General features: G+C 41.9%; 2 protein-coding genes across 2 annotated transcripts in view; both read left to right on the plus strand.

Annotated features, from left to right (window-relative positions):
* LOC147302759 (NACHT, LRR and PYD domains-containing protein 12-like) overlaps positions 1-15,994 on the plus strand; it is a 154,278-nt gene that overhangs the window by 27,306 nt on the left and 110,978 nt on the right. The window lies entirely within an intron of this gene.
* The window catches only part of LOC147302761 (NACHT, LRR and PYD domains-containing protein 12-like), a 116,789-nt gene continuing 109,962 nt past the window's right edge, over positions 9,168-15,994 (plus strand). The window contains exons 1-2 of the mRNA XM_086282110.1: positions 9,168-9,482; positions 10,276-10,582. Of these exons, the coding sequence (XP_086138236.1) occupies positions 9,168-9,482; positions 10,276-10,582 (622 nt within the window). The remainder of the gene's footprint in view (positions 9,483-10,275; positions 10,583-15,994) is intronic.

A 15,994-nucleotide genomic window follows, 5' to 3' on the forward strand; every position in this document is an offset into this window, starting at 1 on the left:
TGATTTTCAGTCTCATGTGCATCCCTGTGCTCTGCTGCCAAAACTGAATCTGGATTTATTTGAAAATTCTGAAATGATTCTGATCATTCTCCACTTTTATTATTATGGTCTGTGTGTCAGATTGGGCCTGAATATTCTTCCAGATATGCTTCCTGACAGAAACCTTCTTCTGTTCTTAATCCTGTGTTTGTGGAGCAGCTTTGTGCTTTCAGTGTCTGTAAAAGTGTGTTAAGAAAACCAAAAAGGCTCCACAGTGTGTTTGTGCTTTGGTGTTTTAATGGTTTCTTCTTCTTTGTAATAATAGAAAAGCTGGTGCTCAGAGGAAGAGGGCGGCTTTACTTGGTGTCAGTGACAGAAATGAAAAGAAGCTGAAACGAGTGAGAAGGACGATGAAGGAAACATCTGTGCTGTGTCTGCTCTGTAAGGAGAATCTCTGTGTTTCTTTGACTTCTTGCACTTTGACTGTCGGCTCTCCTGATAACTGATGATGGAGGAGAAGACATGAAAACAAAACAGCTGAATAGAAACTACTGACTCTGCAGGACCCGTTGTCCTCAGTCACCATGTTGACCTCAAAAGGTCTCGATCACAAATGTGGTGTTACAGATGTCACCAATTACAAGCCAAATGTTGTGTATTACAAATGTATTATTATCATGTAATTGTAAGTTTGTATGCTGTCTCATCATCACATCCTAAAATAAGAGCTCTTTAACACCTCAGCAGAGATCAGGTGCTGTTGTTCTTTTGAACACTTCACCTTTTAAAAGACTGAAAATGATAAGAAATGAGAGGCAGAGTGAAGAGAAGGGGCTCGACACACATCCTTGGGGAGCCTGTGTTCAGTGTTCTTGTGCTGGAGGTGTTGCTGCCGACCTGTCTGCTGTCTTCCTCTCAGGACATCCAGCAGCCAGTGACACAGCGAGGTGCTGATGCCCAGCAGATCCAGTTTGTGAATGAGTTGCTGGGGAAAGATGGTGTTGAACGCTGAAGTCTGTGAACATCATTCTAACGTATGAGTGTCCAGATGTGTGAGGGCTGAATAAGAGGGCAGTTGAAATCGCATCATCGGTCGAGCGGTTTGAGCGGTATGTGACTGACATGGATCCAGGTTGGAGGGAAGTTTTGATTTGATGCATGACTAACTGTTCAAAGCTCTTCATAATGATGGAGGTGAGTGGGACCGGACAGTCGTCCTTCATGCAGGAGGGACACGACTACTTCAGCACAGGAATGATGGTGGAGAGTTTGAGGCTTGTGAGAACAACAGCCTGACTCAGTGAAGGATTAAAGATGTCTGTGAAGTATGATTGGACTACAAATGTTCCAACCAACGTTCATCAGTCCTATAAATGAGATGGTGATATTCACACAGGTCACTTTTTGATGGGCGGAGCAATGTAATCATGCACTGACTGATTTTACACGTTTGGTTTTTAAATGCTTTTCTTGTTTGTTTCACTACTAATATAGCTACTTTTGGATTATTTCTGTATTTATTTATGTGAGATGTTCTTTTTTTATTTTGTGTTTGTTATTTGGTCGAGTGTGTGAGACAGATAAAGACTGGAACGGCCTGTAAACACAGTTATAGTGGAAAAAAGAAGCCAGTTTCTCTGTTTCCCTCCCACTGTGGTGTTTTTGTTCTAAATTTGAATCAAATGTTTTGGGTTTTTCTGAACACAGACTGCTGCCTGTGCACTTGTGCCTTAATTAAAAAACAAATATTTGATGGAAGTTGAGTCTCTGAAGGCACACAGGTGTTTGTGCCAAGCAGGAGCTCTCTTTAAAGCACTTGTTGGTAAAAATGAATCCATTTAGTGTGACTGGACCTTCATGTTCTCTACCTGATCTCCCCTGATGGCTTTTTTTACCCATGTTACACTACAGTGCTATTGATCCGTATCATCCCCTCCCTGCTCAGCATGACCTCCATGACTGTTAGTAATAAAATGTGCGCACGGGAGCATCATCATCATCACAGTGGAGCTTCATCACCGCTTAATCTGTAGGAGTTGTGCGGGACTGTGGGTGTTCAGAGGATGTGAAATGGCACTGCCTCTATAATCTGAGCTTTGTCTTGGACTACAAGAGCTAATCTGCCCATGGGGCCTCTTAAAGCAACACAACAGTCTATTCATCCAAGGCTGCTACTAAACGAGATGCGCAGATGTGGCCATACATCATTCTCCATATGTGATCCTCTCGGGCACCTGCTTTAGGCACTTGTAGCATCAAATTAATCCCCCCCCTTTATGTGGTGTAAAGGGAAATAAGGGCACAAGAGAATGAGTGTAAACTATCAAAGGTGGACAGGAGGGCAAATGATGATGAATATCCACCGCGTCACTGCTTGGGAATCTAGTCAACAAGTCTTCGGCTTTCCAGTTCTCCTTTCTTCTGTTGTGTGTGTGCGCGTGTGTGCGTGCAGTTGTGTACCAGAGAGAGAGAGACCTGCTCCACAAGAAGGAGGGAGAGAGGAGCGAGAGAAAGAGGAAGGCTGCGTGTAGTTACATGCAAACTGCATCTGCATCTCTCTGAGACTGAGCTCAGTACTGCTGCTGTTAGAACACATGTTTTCAGAGCCGTTGCAGGGGGGATATGAACTTAAAAAACAACAACATGCTTGGACACTGCCAGCATCATGGACGGGTTTTTAAATCCCACACAGTTGCAAAGCAGAAGATGAAGCATCGCCAGATATGTTTCCAAACCAACTTCCTTCCAAGCCAAACAAGAAAATATGATGTCCAAATCACGGACAAGCAGCATCCCACAGCTGTTTATGTTTTTAAACCGATTCTGCACAGAGAAGCATTTTTTGAAAACTGTATTGATTAGGGCTGTTCGATATAACGATATGTGTCGGATGACGATACAAAAACATCTATCGTTTCATTTTACGCCATTGTTTGTTTCGTGGTGTCGCAAAATAAACTGTTTACAGCAATATTTTTTCATGTTTTGATGGTCACTGTAGAGGCTATATTCATTTCTTAAAGTTCTCTTTCTCTTATATTTAATATAACCACACTACGGATGGACAAGCGCCTGTTTTTATGCGTTGTCGTTAGCAACAACGATGGTAAAACCATCGACTGTCCGCTTGTTTATTTTCCACATAAACCTTTCACAATAAAGCCATAAAGCCTGTTGAGACTTTTCAAAATAAACTGAATCACATGAAAGATGCAGAGTGTTTACGGATGAGAAGCAAAAACTAAAGCTTAGACTCAAACGTTAGAACAGGCTTGTCCCTGCAGCACGGCGTGTAATAAATACTCACAAAGAAAATGGCGGCCGTTACAACTTATGTCTAAAAATGTATCGTTTCAATTAAAACACTCGACTCCAGGTACACGACGCCCAGCTGGAAACACTTCACGCAAGTCGAGCTGCCCGAGATTCACAGAATTTACAGAAAATGTAAAATTTTTGCAGGAGCGATTCTAGGATCAGAGCTTCGGGGGGCTGAGCACCCAGAGAGCTGCCCAGCCAGCCAAGATACACTTTACTCGTCACAATGAGACTTCTTCCCCGTCTCTGTCGGTCCCTGCATCCTCCCTGTCCTCATGTTGTCTTCGCCTCCTTTATCAGTCATCATAATTTTACCATCTCTGTGCAAGTCTGCAAATTTCTTTATTAAATCAAAAGATTCTTAAATCCATCAAGTCTCTCTGTGCCTGTATCCTCGTCACAAAACATGACATCACTGTTTTGTACTTTTTAACAATTTAATCCCACATTTGTGAAAAAAAAAGCAAAACACTTTTTTGAAAAGTCTGTAACAAAACCATCAAATCTGATCAAGGTTATTTAAATGCTGCCAAAGAAGAATGGATTGGAATAAAAAAAATACATATCCTAACCTTAATTACTGGAGGAGAATAATGAATGATGCTCATAGTGAGTAAGAAGTAAACTGAGTGCATATTTTGGACAGAGATTCACTTTTAATGTGTTTGTATAATATAATACAGATGCATAAAAAATATAATTACATTAATAAATAAATAAATTATTACAAATAAATTATTACAAAATATTTAAAAAACGAATATAAAAATGGAGGCAACTTTGCCTGTGGTAGAATGTATACAATGCATGAAAAAATCTTTACTGCAGATACTAATTTTGTGTTTTTAGATTTATGAGTTTCATGCTTTCATAGTGGTGCTTGGGAGAGCTTGACATTTTTATCAGGTGGTCCACACTGTAAAAAGTGTGAAAAACACTGATAAGTGTATGTGTGCTTCTGGAAAACATTTAAAGGTGCAGTACAGAATCTTTGAAACAAGCTTAAAACATTTGTAGAATATAAACAGAGCATCTGCTTCTCTTTACAGCTCCTCACTCCACCAGGGCTGTTTGGCTCTGATAGTGTGCAAATGTGATGCACGTACTGCGGCAGTCGTACAGACAACTGGACGGTCCAAAAGTTGGCCGACCTATTACTGGCTGAGGTTTTAGTAGAGTTGTGGCTGAACCACATAAAAATATATCATTAATTTTAATCTCCCCAATCAATGATAATGTTATGTTGGAATGTTGTTAAAGAGGGTCAAAATGTTTCAACCCAGTTTGTTTTGCAGATTCTGTACAGCAGCTTTAATATAGGGAGAACACAACTTCCAGATTGTGTGAGTAAAATCAGGTTGTTTCTCTTTGTCAGTTTAACAGTTTCTGTTGTGCCTGTCACTGCTCCCTGTCTGTTTTCTTACCTGGTTCTTCCTGACCTTGTACTTTCTCCTCACGTTCCCCTCTTTCCTCTCTCCCTCTTTCGACTGACAATCATACACAAATAGATTGTATTCAATCAGATGAAAAATTAAATTAATATGAAAAAATACTATTAAGATCACTAACAAAAAGTCCTCTCTCAGTCTACTTTCAACCAAAAGGCAAATAACCAAACCACACGAACATCTAATAAAAGATATAAACATTGAAACACTGATCCAACATTATTCTTGATTCACGGATCATTTGATCTTACACTTTTTCCTGAATGTGGCTCCTTTTTTTGAAAAAACTTCCTTATATCCATTATGAACCTGGCTGTCTCTCTGTACACAAACACACACAGACACAGACACACACACACACACACACACACACACACACACACACACACACACACACACACACACACACACACAACAGGAGTTATAAGGTTAATGGGCATTCAGTCAGTTAGCTAGTTAGCATCCATTTAAAACAGGACAGTGGTAACAACAGCAGGCTACGGACAATTATAAGTTTTAGATTTTAAATAGTCTGTATACATTTCAATGGGAGCAACAGGACGGTCAAATGTCGCTGATTTTACTACAGAGCAGGACGGATTGTAGGGTAGCAAACATCGTGGGAAAACACGCTTTCAACACTGCAGGTTACCTGGTGTAATGTTTTTCAGCTAAAAGAAACATGGCCTGACTCCTACCTAACTATATAAAGAGTAACTGAAGGTTAAATGCAGCCAATATGTCCTGTTTTAAGCCAGGCACTTACACCTCCGCTCTGCTGCGTCTCAGCCACCATCCTCTGGCAGAAAGGGCGCTAAAGCCAGAGCAGGGGAGAGCTGGAACAAACCACTTTAGGAGGGGGGGGAGGTTATCTATACTTTTGTTGTTAAAGTGTTACGTCTCAACCAAGTCTGTATGCTTTTTATATTTTTAGTAGTGTGTCACACAAACAGCAAATATTGTCAAAAAAGTAAGAAATCTTTGGGGGTGCTTTGATTCATTTTGGGGGGTGCTGAAGCACCCAGGCTAACTGGGAACATTCCCGCATCAATCAAGTCAAACTTCTGTTATTGAAGCTAGCCGCCCACAATGGTGGAGAGAAAAGTTGATTCTGAAAGCAGAGCCTTTCAGCGCCAGTGGGAGACTGAATATATGTTTACAGACATGCTGGTAAACCCATGTATCTTATTAGTGGAGCTAATGTGGCTGTAATTAAGGAATTTAATTTAAGACGGCACTTCGAGACAAAACGTCAGGATAACCTGAAAAACCTAAATGCAGAGCAGAAACTACAGAAAGTAGAAGAGCTAAAGAAGAATCTGACATTTCAGCAGACGTTTGTCACTGTGATAGATTGATTATTTGTTGAAGTTCATAATGGAGTAAAAAGTTGTGGTTAAAAGTTACCCAATATATTATTCAATTTATTTCAAATATGTAAATGTATAAACAAGGGTAAACGAAGTCCCATCAAAGAGATGTAATGTAACACAGGCTAAAATAGTTAAAAGAGTTCATGACTATGTTCAACCGGATAATAATCCTTAATGCGACTACAACCTGTGTAACATTCAATCTGTGATCTACTTGTTGAGCCTGGGGAATAATCCATGTGATTTAGTGATCACGATTGATTAGTTATGCCTGCCGTTGCCGGAAGGGGGAGCTCTGGCCACGAAGCAATGAAGCTGCTGAAGGAGAAGCATCGTGTCTGAGCGTCGTCATTGACTTATCCCCTTTTCAGCCCCTTTTCAGGGTGTAACATCACCAGAGCAAAATCACAAAGTGAAGCTGTTGTGAGAGCAAGTTTTATTGTAGCAGAGGAGCCAAATCAGCCCGATACCACTCTGAAGAGCTGCATGATGAAGCTGTGCGACGTCTTGTGTCCAAACAAAACGCAGATTTTTGCAAATGTGGGCCTGAGCAGAAATACGATTGCTGATCGGGTTTGTGAGATGGCCACTGATTTAAGAACACAGTTGTGTGAAAGAAGCAAAAACTTTATTGCTTGCTGTGGATGAAAGTACAGACATGATGGACATTGCACAGCTGGCCATCTTCATCCGTGGAGAGGAAATACTGAACATTAAATCGATGCACGGGACAACGACAGGGAAAGACATTTTTGAAAACGTATGTTAAAGTGTAACCGACATGAAACTGCCCTTGTGTGTGCTTTTTTTGCTTTTTCTGGGGGTTTTGGCAGCATATTCATATTTCTAACTTGCATAATTTTGACAGGATATATTTTTATGAAGAGCAAAATATTTAAAGTTTATTTAATCTGGAATATTATTCCTGTCTGTTTTTATTCATATTTATGTTTAAAAAAAACATTGTTTTAGTGTGTTCAATAAATGTTTATCTTGTTTGGCCCACGACCTAAAGTGTGCCTTGAGTTTTGGCCCCCTGTGCGATTGAGTTTGACGCCCCTGATCTAATCTGACTGAGCTGGAGCTGTTTTGCAAAGAAGAATGTGCAAAGATTTCAGTCTGTAGATGTGCAAAGCTGGTAGAGACAGACCCTAAAAGACTGGCAGCTGGAACTGCAGCAAAAGCTGGTTCTACAAAGTATTGACTCAGGGGCTGAATAATTACGCACACCCCACTTTGCAGTTATTTATTTGTAAAAAATGTTTGGAATCATGTATGATTTTCGTTCCACTTCTCACGTGTGCACCACTTTGTGTTGGTCTTTCACGTGGAATTCCACTAACATTGATTCATGTTTGTGGCTGTAATGTGACAAAATGTGGAAAAGTTCATGGGGGCCGAATACTTTTGCAAGCCACTGTGTCACGATCCTGGGTCTTATGACCCAGTGTTTTGAGTTTTAGTTCTTTTGATGTTTATAGTGTATGTTTAAGCTTATTAGGTTTCCTATGTTCGTTTGCTTATTAGCGCCCCCTTGTTTTTTCAACCCCTGTGAAGTCTCCCTTGCCCTTCGTGTGTTTCATGTCTGTTGTCTTATGTTGTCATGTCTGCCTCTCGTGTTTCCTGTTTTATTTTGAAGAGATCTCGTGTTTTTATATTATGGATTATGTTTTGAGTCCTTTGTTGTACTGTTTCCTGTTTCCCTAGATTTCAGTTATGGTTATCATAGGTTTAGTTCTTTGGCTTTGTAATATGGCTTCCCTGTGTTCAATGTTGTGTCTACTGTGACCTCTTTATACCATGTTTCTGGTCCCTATGTTCTGTCTTCTCAGTTGCTGTTAAGTTTGCATGTTTAGAGTTCAGTGTGTTTCCTGTTTTATTTTGAAGGTCCGTGTCTCATGTGAGTGTTTCTAGTTTTGCTTCCCTTGTCTCGTCCAGCCTGATTACTCCCAGCTGTGCTCTCCTTCTGTGTCTCATTCCCTCGTTATCCCTCAGTGTATTTAAGCCCTGTGTTTCTCTTTGTCAGTGTCGTAGTCTCCCTCATGGCTGTGTTTCCCTGTGTGTCAGTTTATCCATGCCCCAGTTTAGTTTTGTTATATTTTTGTGCCATTCTGCAATAAAGCAGCTTTTTGAGTTTTATTCCTGCGTGGTGAGTTTTGCGTTTGGGTCCTTCTCTTGCCTGTACACAGCCGAAACATGACACACTGTATATTTGAGACGGGCAGTTCACAGTCAGCCTGACACCTGCTGGCAGTCAGGTGATGATGACGCAGACGAGCTTTAGTCTACATCAAACATCTGTGATACCAGATTATTAATAACATGTGCAAACAAGGAAATTATAAAAAATATGAGCAGTGATTGTAAAGAACAGTGTGTTTCAAAAAATGCAATTTTATCCCTTTGTCAACATACGAGGCTAACACACCAAAGTCCCCGAAACTTTCAGTTCTGCTCCATCTTTTTAGCACCAAATCACAAGAACAGTGACCTCAAAGCATTTTGTACTCGACTGAAATAGTTTACATTAATACAGAGGAAATGCTAACAATCACGGCTCCCTGTGAACAAGCACTTAGCAACAGTGCGAAGGAAAAACTCCCTTGTAACAGGAGGAAACCTCCAGCAGGTCCAAGCTCAGGGAGGCGCGGCCATCTGCTGGTGTATTGGTGGTAAAAGGAGGGAGAAAAGGAAAAGAAAGCACGGGGAGACGCCACAACACACAGACTAAAGGAAAGGGGGGACAAAATTCACTGGCAGTGCTGATATAGAAACATGTGGGCAGTGAAAACATTTCCAAGTTCTTGTATTTATTTTTAAATCCTTCTATTTTCTCACCCCACCTACCTGTCTGAGCTGCGTTACTCCTACTGATGAGAGGTCACATGAAGGTGCTTTTCAACTTGATAAATTACCCCAGACTTTTTCAATCAATAGGTAAGAGTGTGTTCACATGAAAGAGGCAATGTTCCCATGTTTACGATTCTGACCAATCAGAAACAGACACAGGTCTATTGGCATCAGAGCCACTGATGGTGTGTGTGTGTCCATGACTCACACAGAAATCAAAGCGACGCCCAGACAAGAGGCCACCTTTCGCTGTCCGTGTCCCAGAGCTGCAGCCATCACCCTGCTGCAGTGGAGCAGACGTGGCCTGGATCCTCTGTTCTATCGTAACTTGTTTCAAAGACAGCAGCCTGAGTCCTTTGGAGACCGAGTGGAGTTGAAGGATGGAGACCTCACTTTGATTCTGAAGAACGTCATCATCAGCGATAACGGCACAAACAAGTGTCGGATTGTGTTCAGGAACAAAAACAGCACAGAGATCGTTCAGTGCTTCATCAACCTCACAGTGAGGCCTCGGGTGAGTTTGGATCATCCTACTACTGCTGTTACTGCAAAATATACAGAAAATGCAAAAAATCCTCTTGATTTTCTCATGTTAAATATTCCAGTTCTTTGATCTTTGGGCTGAAGGAAGAACAGCACTCGGTGTATAAATGCTCAATCAACAATCTCTTTATTCCAGACAAACACTTTGACCATAAACCATCCGGATGGGGAGATGAGCGCGGGAGGGTGTCCGCCTGATCTCCAAGTGTCTGAGCGTTTCTCACATTCTTATAGCTTCAGCCCCTCCAAGCTAAACATCCACATTCTTTCTCTCTCAGTGAGCCTGAGTTATGACCTCGGCTTCCTGTGCAGTATGTTCTGTTCTTTTCTAATCAGACAAATAAGGCCTTGATTCTCTGAAAACAGTATTTCTTATAACTCAGCAGTATCATGCATCATAAAACAATATCATTCATTCACCATAAATCAGCAGTCTGATGTAATACAAATCAGTCTGATAAATCAAATAGTTATCACCTTCTTCTAAGTCTGGAGAATAATGCAAACTAAAACTACATAATAATTTCACAATCTTTAATTAGGGGTACAACGTGGCATAAGATAATATAATAATCTTACACTTATAGTTATGGAATTATAGAAATTTATAGTCTTGAGTAATAAACTGCAGCAATATTGATCTGACTCTAAGTTCTCATCACGAAACTCTTCTGATCATTTCATCTGAGCACACATTTGAGTGAAGTCTCACTTTAGACCACACAGATGTCAAAGTGAGGTCTGAACAAGACGTCACTCTTCAGTGTCGGGGACCCACAGATGCAGATATCACAGCATTAGAGTGGAGCAGACCCGAGCTCGAGTCAGACGGCTCTGTGTTCTTCCAAAGCCATCACTCAGATGAGAACTATCAGCACGAGTCCTTCAAATGCCAAGTGGAGCTGAGACGCTCATCCATGAAGGAGCGAGACGTTTCTGTGATTGTGAGGAACATCAGCATCAGCGATACAGGAAGATATGAATGTAAGATTACAGCCAACCACAGCATCTGTGGTGAGAGAGTCATCAAGGAGTTCAGGCACTCCATCAAGCTCACAGGCACAGACTCAGGTGAGATTCTAGAGTTGCAGGGCTTCCTCCAGAGCAGCTGTTAGAAACACAGCTGCATCTTCTTTCTCTCACACACAGAAAAGAGTGAGACAGAGTGAGGCATCAGGGAGTTTAATTACCAGCTTTAAGACAAATGAATGAGAGTGCTGAATGATAGCACTCATGAGTGGTGCAGCATGCTTTAATTACTACCCACTAGTGAATGTGTCAGCAGCTGAAACTGTATTAATGGTGATTTAAAGAAACGAGTCCCAGTGTGTAGACCAGGCAAGCTGCTTCACTTGTAACACACTGGCAGAAACCCCAAGTCAGTTAGGATGACTACCTGAACATTTGAATGTTTCCTGTTAGATTTGTATTGTTGATTGTCATTTATGCTTAGAAATATTTACTTATATATGCTTAGAGTTTTGTAATTAGTTGTAGATTGGTAGAGGTTTTGATCCTTGATAGTCTGCAAACTTTGTGTGTATTAGACAGCACTTTGGGAGCATGAGAGGTCATACCGTGTCTTATTATTTTATGGTAGGATTAACGTAGTTGCGTCTGTTCTAGTCTAAGTGCTCTTTGTTTAGATGAACTGCAGGACTTCCTCACCGTGTTATCTAGGATGAACCATCTAGGGTGAGGGGGAGGCTACCCTCTTCCTGACCAAGGATGTTTGACCCTTTGATCAGCAGTCCACACACACACACACACACACACACACACACACACACACACACACACACACACACACACACACACACACACACACACACAGGCAAGGTACTCTTTGTGTATGTAGACGTCATATGTTAATGAACTTATGCATATTCATGTAACCTCAATAAAAGGACAGTGATACGGGAGAACGGACGAGAGCTACTGGGGTCAAGCGAAGGAACGGCGTTTGTCTGGTTCTCTCCCGTGCACGAGTACCATGAAGAAGTTTGCCTACTTGCGTCTTGCTTGCAGTGTAATTATATTGTCTTAACGTTCCAGCGAATAGGTTCAAGCTACAAACCTATCATTTCCACTGGTCACTGAGGTGGTACGTTACAGGGATCCAGTCTGTTCATTTACAGGACTCTACTAGAGCTGCTTTGCATGACTCACAGTTGAAATAATGCTTCTTTGTCTGATGCAGGGCCTTGGTTCACCCCATCAGTCGTGCAGGGGGTCGTCTGCTCTGCAAAAGTGCACTTTAATGTAAACTGTGCAGCAGTGCTGCAAACTAATCCAGACGAAATAAAAGCACAATGTCAGGAGCTACTGCAGTTCAGCATCAAACGTAGGCCAAATCAATCATTAATATGATTTTCATGATCATCTTGTTTGTCTTAATGTTCTTATGATTCAAAGAAACATCCAGCAGCTGTGAGATCGGCTGTACTGATTTAAAATGAAGTGTGTACGGCCCCAAAGCCTCTGAATGAGCTGCAGATGTGTTTCAAACTCCTGTAACAAAAGCAAACATGTCTGCATACCGGCTAACTTTGTCCACACACTGTTTCTGCTCTGCAGGTTTCACAGATGAAGATGCAAATAGTGGAGGATACGGGGATGGAGGAGATTGGGTTGGACTTTCATTAATATTTTGTCTGTTAGTTTGGGCTGTTTGTTGTTCCTGCTGCTTCCGCTGTCGTCATAATTACCTGCAAGGAACTAAAGCCATTATAGCAGCATCCTCCTGAAAACAACATCTGCTCTGCTTTTCCACAAGAATGAAGATGCAGAGGTCTGGCTTTAGGATCTGAGCTCAGATAACATCTGGAGTTTAAAGCATCATTTTAATCTTCTTCTGCACAAAATGGCTCAGTCGAGTGCTGCCAACTCCAAGAGGTTTTCGGAGGATCGGGTGATGGAGATCTATAAAGTAGGAGTAACATTATATAGCTACTATGTCAAAATTCTATAGTATGGTATATGATATGGCACAGCCCTGCTGTAAAGATCAAATGTGTGACAGTGAAAGGTGCTACAAAGAAGTCGGGAGAGAAATGCTGCAGAAAAGTCTCTTTAGCAAACAACGAGCAAACATAAAGCCCGTCCAAATGAGGATCTGTTTCTAAATGTTTGGTCCCCGTTGCTTTTTTTATTTGCCAAATGATCTGTCCCAACAGTTGAGGGGGGGGGAGCTGCTTCTAAGATGTCCTCAGGTAAATATGGAGTGAGTGTAAAGCACAACAGTTCACTCTTGTAGTTTATCTTTTTTTCTAAATCTGTGAGTAAATATTTATTTTCTCTTTTCCTTTCTTTTTTGTTTCTTTGTTTGTTTCTCTCTTCTTTCAGTCCCCCCCCCCCCCCCCCCCCACCCCCGATATGTGTATTTGCACAGGTATATCCCATATGGAAAAGAAATAGTAAAAACATATATGATTTACTCATGAAAGTGGCCACTTTCTCATTACTTTCATATATTTTTTTAGTAAGTATATAAAACATACAAGTTTCATTATATAATTTTTCAAGGGATCTTATATGTGCTTTCACTCCTGTATGCTTTTCATACAAGTTTCATACAAGACAGATAAAAACGTTATAAGATTTCTATATATCTTTTCCATATGGGATAATGACTTCAATGTATTTCCTTTGGGTTTTTTTTTTCTCTTGTTTGTCTGCTTTGTTATGTTTTAATGCTTTTCCTGATAATGAATAAAAACTGTTAAAAGCCTAAAATCTTATTGGCGACTTATAAAGCACTGAATGGACAGGTCCCAGGGTGTCTGTCAGACCTACTGCAGCCTTATATGCCCCCTACAGCTCTTAGATCACCAAGGTCGAGGCTGGTTCTTAGAGGTGATCGTGCATTTACTCACTGGCTTTTAATACTACATGAGAGTTATTTACTCATTTTTTATTACCTATTTAGCATTGATGTTAATTGATATTGCTATTTTATTGTGTAATTTGTATGTTTGTACAGCACCACTGTTGTAATTAAAAGTGCCAAATAAATAAATAAATAAAATAAACAACGTTCTGCACATTTTCACTTTGATTTCAACCTTTATTTGGATCATTTTTACACACAAACTCTGGAAAGAACATTTCTTTATTGTCACGCTGTTTTAAATAAAGTTTAAACCCCGCCCCTACACAGGGGCGTAACCCACAGTGGGGGCACCGACCCCATTGGGCGACAGCGTGGATATGACCAGTGCTGGAATGTAACAGAGTACATTTACTCGAGTACTTCGCTGATTGAAGTATTCCTATCAGGATGTGTCAGACGTGATTGGAGCTGTGAGGATTCAGGTGTGAACACGTTTGAACACAGCCACAGGTAAAACACTGCCCAGGTAATCACCAGCAGGACCTTTAAATCACCAGCAGGACACCAGACGCGTCTGGTGTCCTGGTGCAGCCACAACAACCTGGTGCTGAATGCCCAGAAGACAGTGGAGATTATTGTGGACTTCAGGACGCACACAGCTCCACTCCCCCCCATCATCCTGACTGACACCCCCATCACCTCTGTGGACTCATTCCGCTTCCTGGGTACCACCATCACCCAGGACATGAAGTGGGAGCCCACCATCACCTCCGTCATCAAGAAAGCCCAGCAGAGGATGTACTTCCTGAGGCAGCTGAAGAAATTCAACCTGCCAACACGGACGATGATGCAGTTCTACACTGCAATCATCGAGTCCATCCTCACCTCCTCCATCACCGTGTGGTACGCTGGAGCCACTATCAGGGACAAACAGAGACTGCAGCGTGTTGTGCGCTCTGCTGAGAAGGTGATTGGCTGTAGACTCCCATCTTTGCAGGACCTGTACACCTCCAGGACACTGGGGCGTGCAGCTCGGATCTCAGCTGACCCTTCTCACCCTGGACACAGTCTGTTTGACCTGCTCCCCTCAGGCAGGAGGCTCCGGTCCATTCGCACCAGAACCTCTCGCCATAAGAACAGTTTCTTCCCCTCTGCTGTCGGACTCATGAACAATAACCGTATGACTGTTCCCGCCACTAACACATGACCCTATGCTGTGTTCACTGCATCATTCCATGTTTGGCACTGATCACCACCTGCACTCATGTATATATCTTTCTACGTAGCACTTTTAATTCTTATTCTTACTTTTATTTTTTCATGTCTATTTAAGCGCAACTTATGACAGTATGTTTGCACTGAAGCACCGCAGCAATTTCCTGATGTTGTAAACCTGCTCAACATTTGGCAATAAACCCCTTTCTGATTCTGATTCTGATTCTGATTCTAAACCTTGCTGGGTGGATCTCTGGAGCTCCAAGAAAGTCCACAGCTGAGGGGAACTTGTTTTTTGGGGCCTGGGTCACAGCGAGGACGTCAGTGGAGAACGGGGAAGCTGAGCTGGTCTGTTACGGTCTGAAATAAATAGCATGAATATGATTATTGTACAGAGCACAAAGCAGACGGCCATGTTGCTTCAGTTCACGTCTTATTTGGTGTGTTTTCACTGAGGGTTCGGTGGCAGACACGTCTGAGCTCAGTCTGCTGTCAGAAACACTGCAGCACTCCAGGAATTTACTCACACTCTTTCAGAAAGTCCCACAGGAGCCAAACAACAGCCATAAAGGCGCTTCCTCCTGGGACGCTCGGCCTCACACCACAAGCAACATGTTCACAAAAACACTGAGCACAGCTTTTATTGTGAAATATTAGGAGGAAGCTGAGTAAAATTCTCCTTGAGGTGGAGGTCACTGAGATTCAAAGCCGTTAAAGATTGACAGCCAAAAAAAAGAAGCAAAACTTCTATGAAGAGCTTGCAGAGCGCCGTCAGCCTCGGGATGGTGGGGACAGAGAGGCTGTAACTACATCTGCTCGTGTCACTGTGACCTCAGAGCAGTTTACATGAAACATGAAGTGAATTACAACTTTTGCGATATTAATCCCTTTGACCAGCTCATGATGCAGAGTGTAGACTGTATCTGTGATAATGAAAATGATTTAAGGACTGGTTTATGACACGTCTATAAAAAATATAAAGTCTGTACAAATGTGAAACTACAAAGTTAAAAGCAGCTGGAACGACAGCTGTTCAAAGCTGAACACTTACATCAGCCAGAAGACAGAGTGAGTCCTCCATCTCTCTGAAGGAGGCCATCGTGGTGAGCACAGATGCAGCAGCAGTGTGGATGTGTCCACTCTCACAGTGTCTCTCTTTCAAGTTTGTCCTCACATTCTCAAAAAAAGAACATGTCTATGCAGATGCCCAGAGCCTAACAACACACCCGCTATAAAAACTTTTGCACCACCAGAGAGAGAGCAGGAAGAACCAGTCTCAACAAGAGACACACACACCTGATTTCCTGTAACTGCAGAGGGGAGGAGCCACCCGAGCAGGTGGGAACAGGAAGAGAAACAGCTGAGCCTCCGTCAGAGCAGCAGGAGGACGGTGGAGCTGAGGCAGGGTGAGTGTTAACACCACATTGTTGTAGTTT

This window comes from Aulonocara sp. 'chitande type north' Nkhata Bay, linkage group LG23, assembly GCF_057382095.1.
Source record: "Aulonocara sp. 'chitande type north' Nkhata Bay isolate Kocher_YH1m ecotype deep benthic linkage group LG23, A_spYH_male_GT1.1, whole genome shotgun sequence".
NCBI lineage: Eukaryota > Metazoa > Chordata > Actinopteri > Cichliformes > Cichlidae > Aulonocara > Aulonocara sp. 'chitande type north' Nkhata Bay.